At 51.1% G+C, this 19760-nt stretch overlaps 3 protein-coding genes across 3 annotated transcripts; 1 reads left to right on the forward strand and 2 right to left on the reverse strand.

Annotated features, from left to right (window-relative positions):
• Positions 1-2548: 2548 nt before the first annotated feature.
• JN550_001906 (uncharacterized protein) lies at positions 2549-3613 on the forward strand (the record flags this gene model as incomplete). Its single annotated transcript, XM_049313142.1, has 1 exon — positions 2549-3613. One exon carries the CDS (start codon positions 2549-2551, stop codon positions 3611-3613), a length of 1065 nt encoding a protein of 354 aa, XP_049175967.1.
• A 3254-nt stretch (positions 3614-6867) lies between these two features.
• On the reverse strand, positions 6868-7725 carry JN550_001907 (uncharacterized protein; the record flags this gene model as incomplete). The annotated part of the gene is made up of 2 exons (XM_049313143.1): positions 6868-6902; positions 6960-7725. 2 exons carry the CDS (start codon positions 7723-7725, stop codon positions 6868-6870), a joined length of 801 nt encoding a protein of 266 aa, XP_049175968.1.
• Positions 7726-11288: 3563 nt separating this feature from the next.
• On the reverse strand, positions 11289-14348 carry JN550_001908 (uncharacterized protein; the record flags this gene model as incomplete). Its single annotated transcript, XM_049313144.1, has 5 exons — positions 11289-12366; positions 12414-12529; positions 12585-14121; positions 14176-14230; positions 14279-14348. 5 exons carry the CDS (start codon positions 14346-14348, stop codon positions 11289-11291), a joined length of 2856 nt encoding a protein of 951 aa, XP_049175969.1.
• Between the last annotated feature and the right edge of the window lie 5412 nt (positions 14349-19760).

A 19760-nucleotide genomic window follows, 5' to 3' on the forward strand; every position in this document is an offset into this window, starting at 1 on the left:
AGGCCACCTGATCTCAGAGGCGCAAGACTCCGCGAGGCCGAAGTACCTGCAACCTGGATGAAGCCCACCCGTACCCCCAGAGACTCCGAGGCTAACAGGTTTTGTTTGTAGGAGACGCTGCGAGGGCTTCCAAGACGCGACCTTCGGACTCGAGAGTGATCTACGTGAAGCTATTGGGTGGCTGTAGCTGCTGATAGCAAGTCGGCACTTGATCAATTGGCTAACCTTTTCACAATTGGCTTGACACCCAAGACGAGCACCGTCATTCATCTGGATACCATTCTGTGTGAAAGAATGCAGTCTTGGAGGGCGAAGATAAGCGACATGCTGACGTGACACTTGGGCGGAAAGCCCCTGTACATGCCCGAAGACCCTGGCTTCAATGGACGGTCGTGTATCTGACAACACCTTTTGGAGCCAAGGAAGGCAGATTATTGGAAGAACTCCGATAGGGCTGATGAAACGTTGAAGGCGTAGCCTGTTGATGTAGGATAACTAGGAATCGAATGATGTCGTCAGACATAAAGACCAAGAGCGCGCGAGACGACGAACTCAGCATCATCTTTAGGACAATGACCGCAGCTTATGATTTTCGTTAATGTCCGTATTAAGTATTACGAGGAACATCGACTGGCTGCTCCAAATCTAGTGCTCACAAGAGATTGGGCCGCATTTAGTCACCATAAATGAGCTAAATTAACGTGGTGGCCCTTTAGCGGCCATGATTTCGGATCCGCGTGGGAATCCATCCGCGTTGATGTCCCAAATGGAGAGTAGGCAGCTAACCACTTTGTCCGCAGCTCCTAGACCTGAATCTTGGCCAACTTTGGCTTGGACTCCGAGCAAGTCCGGGCTGCCATGTGCGAGCACTGGAAGTCTCAAATAGTACTGCTGTTTTGTCGTTGATACGTCGCATTTCGTCACCACTAAGGATCGTTTTCGAGACACTAACCTTGACAGAAAGGGAAGCATCCGCACCCACCCTCGGGTCCGAGAGAGCAAGGCAAGCGATGCGGCCAAAGCATCTACCAAAAGCGTATTGCAGCAAGATAGGGATATCCATAATGCAGATACGTTGTGCACGACGACCGGGGTGCAAAAAGTGGGCACACGGATCCTAGGTACATTATACAGTCTCTCACTCGGAGAAATTCTATAACCCCAGCTGCCCAAGTCTTGAACGCACAAGCATTCTCATTCCAGGCTGACCCTTGGACCCTTGCTCCGATCTCAACTGGTAGCCAGGCTTCATCCCGTATCGCGGCTCTGCATCCTCATCTAGGCCGCTCTCCGCATCATACATATTTTCTGTACTTTGGGGAGCTTCACTACCTCTCCGCTGCTCTCCCTTACACGTTGACCAAGTAGCGCGACCCATCTGCAGTGCCCGCAACTTAATAGTGCTTCTCAAGCCCTGCTACTGGCGTCCTGAGTCGGCACCTATTCTTCTCATAATCTCATTCGACGGTGGTGATACAGGCCGCCATCTCACATGGCAGGATCGCAAGTCTCCACCCACGCACCACCAGAGACCATGTCGACCGTAAGCACTGAGTTCGTAAGGACGGGCACCTCACAAAAATCATTCCTTGGACCGGTCCTCAGCCTCTTTCCGATACTACATGTCCAGGCACACCATATATTTTGGCACCAAGCTGGTACCGGTGCCACATACGTACCTGCTGCATTTTCAAAGCTTGTAACCTGAAGGCTTGGTGGCTTTTGGCGCCGTTTTTCCTAGTGGAGCACTCTTGTCAAAGCTCGGCAGCTCTGCCGTGAGTAGAACATGCTGATCCTGCCATGTTTTCCCGTTTGGCGCCCTCATTGCCTCGACGGCTTGCCTACGAGCCTCTAATTCGTCAAAGCACCCTGTGGTGTGCTTTCCTTCTCTAAGGGAACCCTGTGAATTCATAATCTGCCACTTTCCCGGACTAGATATTGTCTTGATAACTGTGGTTCGCCAGCTAGTCACTACTATTTCTGTTTGAGTTAATCCCTCTTCTATGCCTGGGAGGGATTTGGGAGTTTCTTCACTTCCGGTCAGCATCTATTTCCGAAGAACTCTACCCACCTCAACACAGCCCTCATTTTCATAATTTTGGATAATTTAACGTTGGATGACACATATCGTCCCGCAGCCATGATTCTAGGAATGGTCTGTTCTCGTCCTGTTCGTGTGTGTATCCTGGCATAAGGCACAATAAGCTCTGCGCTACATCCCCTGCCACGGAATCCTACTTATACACAGACTCTCACCATATATTACACGCTTTCTGCCCACTCTCTCGTTTCTTTTCACCCGCTTCTAGGTCAGCTCTGTAGACCTGCAAGAGCTGTGGGGTTTCACTGCGCATCATCTCTACCGATGTCATCCTCGACCAAATCTCGTCAACCTCGACTCAGAGCATCTTGCGATGGATGCTTCCTGGCAAAGGTCAAGTGTTCCAAAGCCAGACCTATATGCTCCCGATGCCTTGCCTGCGGAATTGAATGCCGGTACTCGCCCTCAAGCCGAGCCGGTAAGCCAAAGCCAGACAGCAACGGCTCAATGCAAGCCAACAACAATCAGGAGAACCCGGAACTGAACCACATCGTGGAGGATAAGAGCATGTCGTTTGCTCAACATGTTCCCCCTTCTGATCATCTTTTCAGAGTCGAAACAGGCTGGACTACACCTCCCAGCAGCGTCGGCGATTCAATAAGCCGAAACCCTTCGATATCCACTGGTTTGGCCCTGCTTGGGGTTGATGACAGGACTATGTCTGAGAATCATATGCCTGCACCGCCAGAGATGTTCGCCACGACAATCCCTTGGACTCCACCAAACGACCCCTCCTGCACCCCATATGGCGATGCCGTCTCGGCGTCTCCAATGCCTGGATCACATATGCGCTCACAGTCCTTTGACTTGTCCATGTCTACACCTATGGTATGGACCGATCCAACAGGCCCTGACATGCCAGCATATAGCCAGATGCCGACTCCTGCAAGTATGGCGTCAAATTACTTTCCTAGTCCAACTGCAACACCAATGGTACGACCTGCCGCGTCACGCAATAAGTCTTCACCATCGATTCATGCCGGTTCGTGCACTTGCTTCACGGTCTGTTTGCAGTCTCTCCAGGCCTTGCACAACGCTTCCTCCCCGGCAGTCCCTCCATTCGACTTGGTTCTGTCTCTCAACCGCAAGGCAGTTGAAGGCTGTGCTGCCATGCTGGCATGCACCAAGTGTATGAGCCGATCGGGAACCCACACTGCCGCAATGTTGCTGGCAACAGTAATGGGGAAGATTACGTCATTCTACAAGCATGCAACGCATTCACACTTCGAGCATGATCCTATTGGCATGAGCCAGATTAACCCAGGAGGTGCTCTGGGAGTCAGCTTTGGTGCTTATCAACTCAATGGCGAAGATGGAAGATGGCTTGAACTTGAAATCCTTGCCAGAGAACTACGAAAGCTGGAAGAATTGTACGCTCGATTTCGTGAAGTTTGCGCGGACCTGTCCGACGACCCTGAAGTTAGTAGGGCTATGATAGGATACCTGGGACAAAACCTCGGGACAACACTTGAGGTTGTCAGTCACAGAAAAGGCGATATGGTTTTCGCCTGAAATTGGAGCATACTCAGATCCCCTCTGGTATGTATGAGCATACTGAGGCGTTAGCATGATTTGGATTTGCGGCGCCTTCAACCGGCTGATTGTCGATTATCGAGACCTTGGTGGTTGATTCTGACATCAGACTTCCAAAGTCAAGATATACGACACCTTCTGTTTTTCCGTTATCGGTCTTGTTCGTCACGAGACGTCGAAGTTTAGGCAGGGTCTTCTACAAGCACGCATCGAACTCAGACGAAGTCGGTATAAATATGCGACCCTAGACGGGCCGAAACAGGGTATGAGTGGTTTCAATGAGGAATAACAACATTGCTCTCTCATGAGAGCAAAGGTCACAAGGCTTGGTGCCTAGGTTCTGGCATCATGAGGCTTTCAAGTGTTCATACATTATTTTCTTCGCCTCGACCAGCTTGCTTATGGTTATGCTCACGACGATATACGATCTACGATGTCTTAGGAGTTTGGGCATAGGATAGATGCTAAACTTAATGAATATATTTCTTGTACAACATAATTTCCCAATGATAGCACATGAATGGCGGGCTGTCGACGTTGAAATGAACTACTATGAAGTTTGGCTTGGGGGCTGGTGCTGGGGGGCATGTCTACACCTCATCCTCCACACCGGATTCCTGTGTGGTTCTTGCTGCACATTGGGAACTCATCTATCACAAGGGTAACCAGTGGCAAGTGACGACTTCAAAGGGACATGTGACTACCTACATGATGCAGAGTTGAAGGCGCCTGATTTCTTAAGCCGCGAATGGCGTGTATCGACATAGAATCGGGATCGCGAGGCTCGGAGGCCAGGTGACGAGGTTCATCCTTGCTCAGTCATAACAAGGGTTACTATTTTGGTATAGAGGCTTAGAAAAGCTCTAGTGTTTTAGGGGATACCCCGGCTGGCACATGAGCACATGGGAGATAGCGTTAACCCAGAGCCCAGCCTCAAGGAATCTCCCACATCTACGTTTATCGCTGCAACCCTATAACCTTATCTCACGAACTATGCTATTCCTGAGGCATTTGAAGACCCGCTCTTACTAATGCTGGCTGCTGTTTGTCATCATCATTTTCCTCATTCGGTTGTCCTAAAAACCTTGTTGGAATAGTGAAGATTATATATACGATTCCCAAACTGGGATCTTGATGCCACGTCTAGAGTTAAGATTTTTGCCGATTTCCGAAGTCGCGCTCCATTTACAGGGTTAAGCCCGTCGGAGAAGCTTGCCAAGGCCAGCAGCCTTTGCAATAAAGTACATAATCCGGAGTGTTGCCCATCCTATTGGCATTAGACTGCTCTGTTCATAACTCGAAGAGAAATACATCTAGTGTTCCGTGGTCTGTGGCGGTATCAACACATTTGGAACGACACATTGCCACGTGTAGGCAAGCTTCGGGTGCTTTTCTTCTAATTCTAGATGGCTAAAAGCAAAAGTTTGCCGGGTGAGTCCACGCCAACAGGGGCGCTGAGACGCCACGCTGATTGCCTTCATTTAATTCCGTGTGGCCACAAGTCCCCTGCTGAATCGTGAGGAAATTTTGTGGATCTCCTCGTGTTGACTAGACATGCTTTCCTTTGAATATGTATGTCTCTCTTCTTGCGCTTCTTTATGCATACGGTATCGCAGCGGGGATCTTTTTGCTGCAAGCGTTGGCCCTTGAAATCTGCCATATCTACAGGGATCCCCATTTCATTCTAGCTTTGTAGTTATATACCACCACTTCCGGATCATTAATCATGAAAACACGGTTGAGTCCAGAGGGAAGCTAATGACCCGAAATGGCATCTGTCTTCTAGCGCTTTGATCTGCTCAACTAACGGTTATCTGATACGTATCATGTCCTCAGCATACGATGATACAATACAGTATTTCCTTAGCCCTGGGATAAAACTCCAAGGTTCTGTGCTAGAGATACATCTAGTTACTGACGCTGGACCTATTTAGTCAAACTAGTGATGATATGCATGAGCCTGAGCCAAGGCTAACTGGATCTACCCCTGCTTCTGGAGCGTTGTTGATTGAGGTAAGACATTTTTGATCAGTTGCTGGCTGGATAATTCAATGCTCAACAACTATTTCGAACCCCATGGTCACGATTTGGGTGGTCACTTTGGCCCTGTTGGTATTGTCATGTCTCAGAACCCTTCACCGCTTCCCGGCTGCATACGGGCCGCTTCCGATATCTTAATCCTCGTATCAAGGGCAAACCAGGAAATGGAGGCTTGGGTGCTTCCTCTGATCATTCCATGATAGGATACTCTAGCCGCGAAACGCAGTCATCAATGCAAGTCCATAACCGGTGTCGTTGATTTGGAAGCTGCCAAGATCATGTAAGACATTGACCCCTCACTGGCTGGTGACCAATCTTCCTCTATCGCAGCTGCATACGACTCATGACAAAGTACTGATGAACTTGCAGCCAGTCGGAGGTTTTATTCAATCTTTTCCCGTTTGCTTCATTTTTACTTACATACATCCTTAACACCTTTGCGCCACACATGCAGGACAATATTCATAAGATGGCCCACGTGGTAGGCCGCATATTGCGGCGCCGCTGTATGATGAGGCAGCCGGTGCTCCAAGAAGATTCGGCTTAGAGGACAAACTTGACAGCTTTTCCATCAAACCTTTAGTATAGCCCTTCAGCTCTGGCCATGCACCGATACAATGTAGCAGCATTGCACTCAACGTCAGCGATCAATGACCAAAGGAAGAACAGCGCGCGACAAGTCATTAGCCATTGTTCATAGAGGTAGTAAATACTCAGTGATGTAGAGTCATTAATCAGATGGCTACAGCGGTAATCAGTGGTTGCAGATTGAGGTTTGGGGGAAAGCGTTATTCGTAAGGTTGGCATAAGCAAACATTTTTGAACTCGAAGTCACCTGCCCTACGAAGACGTTTATTCCGCTTGGTTAGAGTAGAAGACGAGAATTCATCAGCTATAGAGATAAGGTTACACGTGAGAAGTGACTGAAGACAGTAGGTTGTCGCTTACCAAAGAGCGACCGAGTGCGCACAGTAGCAGAACTTGTTCAATTGATCACTAGGCTTTTTCATTTTCAAGTGGCACACTCTATTCTCAGCTATCCAGATACTTAATTCCACACGACGCCAGATACCATGCTGAGTTGAATGCATTACTAACATTTGATTGCCAAGTCTGTGATGTGCCCTGATATGTTACTTGTGTAGGCCGGTAGAACAACGTTATATCTTTCTGTGTCGCTATCGACGACTCATTTATACACCGCCACCACTGCAGCGCAAGACCTGGCCTGTGAAGCTGTTAGAAGTTGCGTACCAATATCTCAACAAATCAAGCCAATGCTTACCGTTGATCCATTCTCCCTCGTTGCTGACTAGACAGTACACGATCTTGCCGATGTCGGCAGGTGTACCAACTCTGTTCAGAGGGCACATCTTAGCAAGACCATCCTTGATCTTGTTAATGTCCATATCCTTGTGGCCGCCTGGGACGTAGTGCCAGCTGTTCTCATCGAACATGTCGGTCTGGATACCACCAGGGGCGATGGCGTTGCAGGTAATGTTCTTCTTGCCACAGTCAACGGCGAAGGAGCGGGTGAAACCTTCAATGGCGGCCTTGGAGCCGGCATAGAGGGCGTGGTTGGGAATACCCGTCATTTGGGCAGCGATTGAAGAGGTGAGGACTATACGCCCTCCGTTGCTGCAGTGCTTCAGGGCATTCTGTGCGACGAAGAACTGGCCTCGGCAGTTGAGGTTGAAAACCTGGTCGAAGAGCTCAGGGGTGACCTCAGTCTCTTCACACCAAACCTCCATGCCGGAGTTGGAGATGACAAAGTCAATGTGTCCGAAATGTGCGAGAGCCTTCTGGAAGAGACCAGCGACTTGATCCGGCTTGGAGACATCGGCCTGGATGGCGATGGACTTGCTGCCGAACTTTCCGAGCTCCCGAACGACCTCGTCAGCAGCACTGGAACTTCGTGCATAGTTGACAACAATGGAAGCACCTCGCTTGCCCAGCTCCAAGGCAATGCCCCTGCCAATACCGCGACCGGCACCAGTGATCAGGGCGATCTTGCCAGCCAGTGGCTTGACCTGGTTGCTCTGGGCATCCATGCTGGATGAAGAAAGATCGTGAATGGCTGAGGGAGACATGGCTTATCAAGATGAGTAAGACTACCTTCCAGTATTTTAAATTGAAGGTCTCAATATCACGTCTCACGGCGAAAGATGATGAGGATGGAGAATGCTTGTATTGTGGTGATGTATCTCTGAACAACGTTTCTTTTATAAGTCCCAATGGCTTAACCCTTGGGGTTCCGGATGATGGGCATCAAGGTTGGGGAAAAGTCACGGAGCCCTGACGGACGCGAGGAACGGAACGCCGCTGTTAGCGCCAGGGGCCAGACGCCGCGGAGGGCCCGAGTAAGTGTCCTAACAGCTCACGGGCCCCCGAGGCGCTGGACGGGCGCGACAATGGCGAAACCCCTATCACATGTTGGGTCAATACAACAGCTGGCACCTAAGAACAAGCTTCAAGAAAAGTCTGCTCCTTATTGAAGCTTCCGAAAAGCGCGTACCTGGTCGACCTTGGCCCAGGTCCTCGACCAGCGTAGGAGTGCACCAAGACCGTGAAGGCCGGGAGGGAAATGTGGAGACCTGCCCTTTTTGGCAGCTAGAGGTACAAATGATTGGCTGTCATGATCTCAATTGCTTTCTCCTTGGTTTCTGCCCGCTGACGGCAGCTGGCAGGACCTTTGCCCCAGCGGACCTCCGGTATCATCTGTGTCTTGGCCTCTGTTGAATGTTTCACGGCAGCATGGGTGTTGGCAGGTGCTCGCCAACAGTGGCCGGCGAACTCTTCCTGGGCAGTGGCACATTGACAGCAACAGTCTCAAAAGCTGGAGATCTCTCCATGCATCTCAGCCATCGTGACGAGTCAAAATGTTGACCACTCAGCGCCTATCTGGCGGAATGTCGTCGTTTCGCGGCTTATATTCGGCCGTAGAATGCGTTTTGTGAGAAGCGTAGAGCAAAGGGTACTAGACATGGAAATGAGATCAGCCTGTTATAATTGCCGATGACAGACCACTAGCCGTTATATCTTGATGTGCATTCATCGACGAGGCTCCCTCATGCCGGCCTGGGACGATATGTCCAGACTACAGATGTGCAGCTGTCTGCGTCGCTCTGTTGGTAAGAACGTCCCATGCGCACCGTATACGTATAGACGTGGAATGAATACTGCTGCAGGCAACAAACTATTCAAACCCCGCCTGGCGTTGATGCCCTTTCAGGCACTTTTCGTTAAATAAATCTCGAACAATCACACCATATCACGTATTCATGCGGAATCATCCCTACAAGCACATACAATGCTCTGTAGGTAGGGAGGCAAAGTGATGCTCATGATTCAATGTCTGTGCCATATGCTCCATCTGTTGTTGGTGACTATGATGTCAGTTCTGTCGAATAGATTTTTATGTGCCACTTACTGTATCATCAGAAGACGGAGCCGTTTGGAAGCCCGTGGAGAAGCAGTTTGGACCCTGGATGTAATATTGGAGCAGGGTAGCATTCCTTCGTGATGTGGGAGTGAGGCGTAAGCTGTCGGTTGTGTAGATGACCGACCTGATGTGCTTGTCATCATGTGCCTAGCCGTAAGAGACGACGGCTGTACAACTTGGCGATGGGCACCAGGAAGGCGCATTTGTGCCAACAGTGGCTCCGCGGAGCCGATGGCTGCATAAGTCATCCGCTATATTCTGACAAATACCATATGCCTCTGCGACAAAATCGCATGCCACATCCTTCGACCGGACCATGCGGGTTGGATTGAGATTGATACGCAGGAAGCAAGCCACTCGCCGCCACATCGTCGACTATTCACCGGTTGCCATATATGGCCCAACACTCAGAAGCCACCAGCCACGTGCTCTTTGTATAGACCCCAAAATGCTGAGCGGGAACTGCTGGAACCGACCAGCCAAGTTATATAGACCCCAACCCGCTAGCTAGCCGCTTTCAGCCTTGCCGCCATCGGATCATGCTCTGATTTGCCAACACGCATCCCGGGAGGCTGAGCTCTGGCGTGCAGAGGCGAGCCCAGTCTTCCGCAGCCCCCAGCTACCCCCCATGCTCCGCTCAACGGGGATTGGCGGGGTGGTGTAGGGCGGCGACAACGGTCGGCCGCAAGCGCTCCGACCCCCTGTAGCCAAGAGCTTAATCGCTCTGCGACCCCCCTGCGTGCTCCATCACCAGAGTGTACTACTCACCATCGCCCCGATGAAAAACCCAATTTATTTATGGCGAACTGTATCTTTGAGGATCTCATCCTTTGCGCCGGGTCTGCGAATGAGTAAGCCTGTCAAAACTCAGACAAGCAATCACACAACGGCCCGGGATCCCGCGATGCATATTCTTGGACCCCATGCGGGCGAAAATCGTCGGGCTTCGCCCAGTCATGCAGTGGAAATGCCACAAACGTTTCTGAGTTCTCAGTACATGCAGATCCAGAATCCCGCTCAGGGCCAGATGGCTTGCCATATATCTGCAAGAAGGTGGCGCCCGCGAGGAACGCCTACGCGGTTGGTGATTGTAGCGATGACTATTTCAATCTAGGCCTTGCAGTGGATGTGTTGCTCCGTGTCAGATTCGTATGCTGTTGCCACACAGCTGACCGGGATTATAGGCTTCACTTTTCCACCCACACACAGTGTCAAGGTCGTAAAACCAGGTTAACGATCGTGGCTTTGGGTAGGATGGTCCAAGAACCAAAGACGCGGGGAAAGCAAGTACAGTGGTTTCCAACGTGCGCAGGATCCTGAATGCGGCAGAAGGATCGTAAGATTGAACGTCGCCGCACAAGACAGGAGGCCCACGCCAGATCGTATAGGTTAGTTCTTTTGGGGAGAGAAGGCGGGGGGTGTGGTTCAGGACCCAGATGTCGCTAACTATACCGCGGTGAGAACTTTGATTGTTGTATGCCGGATATCAACGCGTGGCCTAGGCATAGACAAAAGCTTGTCAAAGGGGTATGAATAAACTTACGGAAAGGTGTATCTCCATCGAACAGTTTTTAGCGAACAGCCGCTATCTGTCTTCATCGGGTGCCTATGTTGGGGTCTATAGATCGACGCAAGGGAACAGAGTCGGCAATCATCGATGGAACATCTGGCCAACTTCCGACTTTGAGCTTGGTCTTTATCAAGTTGCTGATAATAGCAGGGTTCCTAGTGATATGTTCTAAGTATTTTTGTACATGGGTAGCAACGCAACATCCGCCCAGAGGGAACCGAGTCTCCGGTATGAACACCTCCAAAATCTTGTCACAATGACAAGGATCCTCGTGGTCCAAGAAAAGCAGAAAGCTTTGGGTGGTGACCAACCGGATGCTCGGTACATTGTCCGCTTGTCGTTAATGTCAGATCCATTACTCCGCCCACTCTATCTTACTAAGAGCTCGAACCTGGTCACTTCTAGTGACCCCTGTAAGTTCCACCCCGGAACGCCAATCACGAATTACACCTCAAAACTGCTGTGTCCGGCAAGGAGACTGCGTGCCTGGCCTGCCTATTACCCTTGAAATCCCTGTATGTACTATGTCATGTCGTCGTGAAAGTTGGAAAAGGAAGTTGAAAGAAGAAGAGAAATGTGTCTGGCCACACCGGCTGTGCCGTTTACACCGTTACTGGCCCACATCCATCGACGCTCCAGTTGCTCCCTAGGGCGGCAAGCTTGCGCTTGATTCCGTCGCTGAGTCTACAGCTCACACCATCTTCAATAACCTTGACCGCATAGCGAAGAACCTCGGCAGGCTGATCTAGGTTCGCAGTGGTGCTTTCACTCGGAGTGAGGACAGGGATGCCGTCTCCGTTCCAAATGTAAGCGATCACGGCCGCATCTTCCGGTGTTACCTGATCGATAGCCACAGGGCCACCTGAATCATCTCGTTTTTGGAAATTGGGATCAAGTCGCGAGATGCTGTCGGTCCATAGAATGAGGATCGCTCGGTAAATCGCAGTGCTCCACCATGTGGGGCGTCGGTCGCCCGGCATGCTGCGGACGAGGCGTAGAACTTGGCCAGAGTGGAATATGGACTCTTCTCGCTGGTAAATACACCTCTTATGACGAAGTGAAAGCTCCCAGTAAGACCCATCAAAATCTTCGCGTCGCGCGAGACGTTCGATTTCGGGAAAATTCGTGACAGCGTTCAGTGAGATTAGGTGGTAGAGAACCAGGTTTGTCTTGCTGACGGCGCAGCCTGGATTTGCCTTGTAGTATGTGATCGATAGTTCGTACCACTTCTGTAATAGTGCTTGAACTTCCTCCAGCCGCAGCATTGTGGAGGCCTTCGTCACCGTCCTGGAGGTTGTGCGGCGCGTGCTAAGCACATCTGAGAAGCACGACAACATCTGTCTCAAATGGCAGAGGAGAGATTGTAGTGGGTGTAAGAGTAGGCGAAGCTGATGTGGAGACAGATTCCCTTGTCTTCGCGACAAATTGTCATGCAGGAAATCTTGGAAGAGATCGCACAGCGATGGCGTGATTGATGGAGTGGTGAGAAGTTGGGGGTTTACGTTGGATGTACACCCATAGATGGATTGCACTGCGGCAAGCCACTGCTCAGCGTTTGCTGACATCCAAAGCAATTCAGGTCCCGGGAGAGGAGCGCAGAGTTCGCTAATGGAAAGCATTGGAGCGGTGTCATGAAATAAGCTGAGTTCCTGGTCCACCATAACCCAGTTGTACACAAGCCTGCGATACGTTAGCATAGCCATGAAAAGTTGAACATGAGAGCTTACCTGTTCTGCGTTTCTCGATGTAGCCACGCTCTCCATTGTAATTCAGTGCTGGTCGAAGCTTGTAAAGAAGGAATCATTGAAGGTTGAGAGTCAAGCATGCCAGCATGTTTCAACATCTGGGATAATGGTCAGTTGGGCCAGCCTTGCGTTTTCTCGTGCAGCTGCACTTACAGAGAGATACATGCCACGCTGCCCCATGGCTATATCCATCAACCACTTGTCTCCGCTCCATGCCCCCAACAAGGTGAAGAGGAGAGCTGATCGGAGAGCCGTCGGGTCTGCAGACATCTCAATGTCCTTCTCGATAATATCAAAAAGGGAGATGCGACAAGTTTCGATTAGACCTGCTGATAAAGCCCGAGCTTCAGCTGTGGGGACTGCGGAAGCTCCTTGAGCAATCATCAGCAGTACAAGAAGCGTAGTTGCTTGGTTGTTCTGGAGCATCTCATTGGGGTCGACGCAGCCTGTCGAAACGAGGGAATAGAAGAAAGTCAGGCTTCTGACGTAACTTCTCAAGAAAAACTCCAGAATTTTGGATGGGGGAAGGACAAGGAAGGTTAACATGCCAGGGCTGTTGTAAGTTGACTTATTGAAGCCATTAACACCGCCGCGGTGTATCTCCAAAGCCTTGTGAAGAAAAGTCTGTGTAATTGCGAGCATTCGATCGCGGGTGCGGGAGCTCATAGGAACAACAGAGGCGAGATCTGCAGCATCCCAATCCACCTGCTCCAAATACTTCTCCAGGGCACTCCACGTGCCTTCGTGCTTCGACTTCTGCTCCAGGCATTCTAGATGTACGATAGCGGTTCGGGGGCATGTGCCTGAATAGACCGAGGGGTTGCACCGAGCCAGTGGCCACGCAGCCTCAGCGGCGATAACCACCTCGAATTCGGGTATTTCAGCCGAGCTTGCGACGCCAGTATCAAGAGGCTTGACGGACGTGTCAAAGTCATTGCTCGACATGATGCTAGTGCTCCTTGTATGGATCGAGCCTCTTGAAGAACTCATGTGCTCTGAATTCGACGAAGAGATATCGCTCAGTTCTGCGAACGCAGGCATTGGAACATCTGTGCGAGCCATGGGGATGGTGGTAGAGTAAACGTCCAGGTCAAGAGGATAATCAGACCACACAAGCATGTCCTGATAGTTTGGCTCCGGAGCAATGAATTCGCTTCCAAGTTGCATGAAATCGTCAAGACCGTCAGTTTGCACATGCGGAGACGCGAATCCACCCGGGCTCAAATGGGAGTTGACTGGCGAGTTCTTCTTTGAGTTGTCGTGATGCTGCATCTTCAGGTCGATGGTCAAGTCGGCCTCCGGAGAGAGCGAATGCTTCGCAGGAGACCCTTGTCTTGCAACGCTCGCATCAATGTCCATGAGTACTGGATTCATGGTGGCCACCGGTGAGCCTTGCTGTGCTAATGTGATGGGTTCTTGACTACCCAATGCTGCACTGCACTGCGCAGCTTGGGCCGCTTGAGCAGCTCGTAGAGCAGCCTTGGAAGACCGCCTGGCATACCGTGCTGCACAAGGCAGTCCTTTGTCTTTACATCTTGCACAGGGCACTCCTTTATCGCAGCCAGTCTTTGCCTGTGCGCAGTTGAGGCAGGCGATTGGTGTTTTCCCCGCGACCGTCGGAATACCTCCTGTCGGCGGCTCTAAAGGGTGAGCTTCGTGATAAGTCGAGTAGTGTCGCTGAAGAAGATCCCTGTACCTGTGTTAGTGGAGCTGATGTGGCCATTTCTCGATAGTATTTACTTACCTTCTTGCAAACGCCAACTGGCAGGCGCTACAGCGGTGTGGCTTAACATTTGTATCTGTTTGTGTGAGTATACGATGTCCCGAGTTCCGTGGATAGTACTTACGACTCGGGATGTGCCTCTCCAAATGTTCCTTCCTGGTGAAGCTCCTCCCACAATAGGTACAGTAAATCATGGTGTTTGGTTTTTGTCTTATTGCTTCGTCAATGAATCGTGAACCACAAGCGAATGTCGTCTTTGCCAGGTGATATATAAGACCAGCGGCATCAGTTGGTAGATTCGTAGCCTTGCAACCGTGCCGCTATAACCCTCGAGGCGGCGTTGTTTCTACTTTGCCGATATGGGCGTCTGTTAATTCGTCAAGTCGGTGAGGATGGAGGAGAAGGGTAGATGTCAAGTGATCTAGAACGGAATGGACACGAGAAAGAACTGGACTGGCATCCAGATGCAGACGAGGAATAGGATTAGCCTAGGTAAGATAGAAACGAATGAGACCCGATGGGAAGGAATACAATATACACGTAAGACATGGGACATGCGTGGAGGCCAGAAGCATCCCGTAATATGCTTTCTAAATATGAACAATGGCTACTGATATCAGGGTCATCAACCAGCAAAGGCGGTTGTGGAAGGCTTTACCATGTGGGCCAAGGCGGTGCCGGTAGCTTCATCTTCTCAGCACGGTGGGCGCCATGTATGTGGACTCGGGATGACGAGAAACCCAAGTTCCGAGGGAGGTATTCGAGACAGGGCCTGGCAGATCTGCCCAAGGCGATTCAGACTGTTCGGCCGCCAGAAGAGTACCTGCTCAGGTACAAGCAGCACCCTAGGACTGGGCCCCCTGTCGAGGTGATGGCGGGGGCGCTGGCCCATGGCCGGGGAGGTAATTTGACCAAATTGTCAAAACATAGACTCGCACAGGATGAGCTGTAGGAGAACCTTGAAGTGATGGCCAACGAGGTCTCCTGAGGAGGGGGGGCCCCGGCTCCAAGATCCCGGGCTGTGGAAACGACAGTTGGAAGAAGAAACGGGAAGATGGGGCCAGGACGTGCGGTTGGTAGTTTCCCACCAAGCCATCCGTGCATACTCGCCTAGCGATCCGAGGGAGCGACCAGGCCAGGGGATTCGAGGACCCAGGTTGCCAGGCATGCCGCATGCCAGGTAGCCATGAGATACTTGCTTCATCCACGTTGGCAGCGCTGATTCACACGTACATGCATGTCGGCCGGCCGTCTGACGGGACAGTCGTCATCCCCAGCCAAGGCCGGGCCCTTTGGTGAGATTGAACCGCTTATTGGGGAGCAATAGGCTGCCAAGGCGCAGTAAACCGAGTACCGCGGCGGCCAAACCGAAGACTGGTCCATCAGCTGGCAGAGTATTTAGTCTCGGCCTCTCCTGGCAAGCCAAAGTTACCTCCAGAGGCTGTCTTTTACTATGGTAGATCCCAGGGAAGCTTGTTGTGCCTGGGCTGACAGCGGAACGAGATTCGGCGCAGAGAGAATGGCGACCTGGATGGAGGGGCGCCTGGCAGCCGTGGCGGGCCCTGGGTTGCTGGGTGCTGGGTGCTGGGTGCTGGGGTGGATCAACTGGGGGGCACAAGCCTGCAGCTAGGGAACGCGCCCCAAGGCGTAAAGCTGCAAGGTTCGGTGATCAATCAAACGGTAAACGATCTGCGGCTCTAGCGCGCCGCGGCCGGGATTTGACGATGCTCTATTTCAAGCCAATCTGGTCCACGGCGCTGGAGACTTCAGCTAGCTGTCCATAGTCAAGGTGGTGGGATGTTCGAGTTGTCCTCGTCGAGCCATAACAAGACAACCAGAAATCAAGAGCATCGGTTGCGCCGGGGTTTGTCGCGGCGCTCACCCCAAGCCGCTCACACCTTCAAGCTCACACCGAGGGAGAGACACACACGTTCTTCAGCGGGCGAGTCTCATACACAATTACCTACGTACATACAGACGCACAAATACGTAGCCCTCCAGCTCGGCCCTTGTCGCCCTTGGCGATACCGTGGAAACCTACATATCTTCACGGTGGCAACTTGCTGCGACTGGGTTGGACCCCTATGATACAGTAGATCATAGATAACCTATGTGGGCCCAGCAGAACCCTCACGGGCGTGATGGTTTCGCAGCACGGAGAGAGTCTCGAAGAGATTGGAGATCTCGTCGACGAGGTTTTGGCTGTCACGGCGTGGCTTGTGCTCCTAAGCACTCGAGTTAGCACACCCACCAGCTTGTGTAAGTAGCTTCATCACCCAGAACAAACCAGGCTAGGAACGAACCGAGCTAGCCAACTAGCTCGACAGAAATTCTCCGAGCCCAGGGAGGAGATGCTATAATTCCGACAAATGCGTTCTTCTGGGTCGTGCACTCCGAACCCCTGAGGTAGGCCCAAGTCTAAAGTAGGGCCCGGCAATGGCTGTTTAGCGGGAGCGGATCGAGTAGCCGCCGGTGTCGCTTGATCGTATCAAGCACATTCGACACTCACCGTCGAATGGCCTTTGCGCTCTCGTATCTGCTGTTTAGTTTGCTGCTGCAACTATATGGTCGTGCGCGCACATGCCGATCGTGTCGAAGTTCGGATTGCTTCAAACCACCACGCCCGTAGCAGGCGCCGCTTGAATTCGTGCGACAAAGATCTCGTTCGTGTTCTTCGCCAAGATTCCCCTTATCGTCTATTGGAAACTGCAAGGCCTGAAGTTACTCGTTTCAGTGTTCGCCGTGAATCACTAGGGTCCAGAGAGCGATGTATTGGTCCTGTCTAGGCGTTCCCTGCCAACAGTCGCTGGTATAGTCATTGATTGAACCGAGTATTCCTGTAGATCCTTGTCGCGATCTGCACGGCACGATCAGCGGGGCCCGGGAAGCTGGGTGCTAGGGCTGTAAGGGTCCTATCCTTGTTTTCGAGATTGCCGGATGCGGAAGCCAAGGCACCAAATACCTGATCTGCCGTACAAGGTTGACTGAAATAACATTTGAGACTGTGTGGCCTGGAAAAATGCAATGAGAGAACTCAGTTTCTTCTTCAGGTTCATGTCATGGGTGGCCGTATGTTAACAAGATGAACCTACATGCGGTATAAAAGCTGAGCGATAATTTTATGGCCATTCTTGTCAAAATATTCATAATCCATTATATAGAATGACATTTGGCCAATGCAACTTCTGAGCTGCCACCGACAACTTTGAGTCATCGGAAAGCTTTGCAACATTCTTTTCTGTTGCTTGCGATTTTACTGCAGTCTAGCCTAGTCGAAATGACACATCCTCAAGACGACAATCATTGCCTAAGCTGTAGGAGAGAAAGTACCATTGCGGCTGAACTGTCAAGTCTGCAAGCCTTTGAGATAGATCATCCGAAACACCATTCACTTATACAACACTTAAACCAGACCAGAGTCGGACACCTTAATTCTAACCGTAATTGGGTTTGCAGCCGTGAAGATTAACAAGATAAGGAATGCAGCACTCCCCTGGGTGACAGCTGTAAAGACGACGCAATATGATGAAGAAGATCAATCAATTGGCTCTATATCGATGGGATGTAGGGCATCTGTGTTTCATCCCAACTATCTGGGCTTATCTCGCCATAGGTACTTCGTACGGTAGCCTATCTAAAATATCAGCACCTTGTCAGTTTGATGCCGAGCCGACGTACGCAGATTGCGACCTATTTGCCAATGAAATCAATGAGACCAATGACGAATCCACTCTTGGACTCGACCACGTCGTAATCAGTCACATCTTATACCCCGGGATCATCAAGTGGCTTGAGAACACGAGTCGCCGAGGCAGGATCGTCGTCTACCTGAGGATTTCAACTGCTCGGGTGTTTCGCCCGAGGCGGCCGGTGTCTAAGCCATTTAGATCCTAACGTGTATCTCGAGTAATACGAAGACCCTTGTCCCTGCAGCTGCCGCACAATTGACCCTGTCCCGTCTATTCGTACATAAAGGGCCTTCTTGCCAAGTCGGGAATAAGATCGACGTCACTTTTTGAGTTGTCATTCGCATACTATTGACACTACTGCCTCGACCGCTGCCCAGCCAATGCAGCGGGAAGTTCTTCTTTCGGGCAGCAGACGTCATCTATCTGCATTATTATAAGCCACTGCAGTGTACTTCTCGTAAATGTATGTAAACACCACGAAGCGCATTCAGTAGTCAAAAGATCCAAACACCAATTGCATCGCGCGGCAGCACCAGCTGTCTGCTGTAGGCTATCATGCAGTGGGGACACTGCCATGGTGCAATGCCATGGTGCAAATTTGTTTACACGACCGAGCGCTAGCTCTCAGGTTTGTCACTTAGGCGCATGCAAACGTTTCTTCTGTCTGTGTGCTACGCGGTCCTACCACGCAGTAATTTTACCTAGCTTTAGCCTCATAATCAGAGCATTCTGTTTACCGCAAGTCCTCAGGGCACTTCTCGATCCGGAGATTGAGCGAACCGAATTCCTGGGCCGACTCGCTCGACGATCAGCTCTCAGGCGGCCTATCATTTGAAGCCAAGCGTCAGCCGAAGCCTCACCACTGCCATCCACGGTAAGATGCGTAAGATTCTCATGCTGCTCTCGGCACTGGCAGGGACACTGCAGGCTACCAGACCGGGGTGGTTCTCCGCACAAAAATAGTCGCCGTCTCCACGAGCGGGAGCGTTGCACATATCCGACGGCGATGCGGTGTGACTCCAGCTGCCGAGGAAGCCGGGTATAACTCCACGTTTCTCTGCAGCCTCTGTCACACATTGCTTCGGTCTCGAATTCAAGATAAGCTTGTAATACGCCCGGTTCATGCATCTCTTGTGGCGCGTTGCCCGCTGAGTCTCAGGTGGCTCAGGTGGCGCGACGACAGGATGGTGCTATCATTGGCTCGGCGGGATATGCGCGTCACCAACATGTTACCTGCATCGTGACAATAGATCGGGACAAGCCTGACCGACGACGAAAGAGAATCCTTCGGGGCGAGAGATATCGCCGACAAATGATTTGAGAGGTCGTTTCTGAAGTGTGGATACACCGTTGTGCGCAAGATGTGAGGTGTTTATGATATACCGTCATACGCCAGTAACGTCTGAAGCCCAATCAAATCCCTTGTTTGGATACCGGTGAGGTTCACAGATTGCTGATAGCGGATGTGGCTCTGTTCCCCTTTGTGGTGAGCCTTTTCTGAGTAGATGAATATGACTTGAGTTGATGTAGGCCTGTACGACGCACAATGCTTTTAATTGCTCCATGTTGCCAATAAAGGGAGCCGGCAAGGCGTAAACGATAAACATAACCCCTATGCAATGTCTAGAATTTGAAGTTTCTTGCTTTCCGATTATAAACCACATTGTAACTATGATTAGTGAATTCCATCGCTCAAAGAGGGGTTTCTTTCCTCCCCGTAAAATTGAATGTCGCTTACATCTAATACCGCTCGGTGCCTAGAATTATTTTTGGCACACCGGGTGTCTCTGCGTAAACCGGACTCCCTCGGATGTCACTGCGGACCCCCAACTTCACCGTGCGGCTCGGTGACCTGACGGTCAGGGAGGCACAAGATGTTGGCGTTAATCCGCGAGACCTGATGGGGCCATTTGAGTC

Source organism: Neoarthrinium moseri (genome assembly GCF_022829205.1).
Source record: "Neoarthrinium moseri strain CBS 164.80 chromosome Unknown scaffold4_Wmoseri_CBS_16480, whole genome shotgun sequence".
Classification (NCBI taxonomy): Eukaryota; Fungi; Ascomycota; class Sordariomycetes; order Amphisphaeriales; family Apiosporaceae; genus Neoarthrinium; species Neoarthrinium moseri.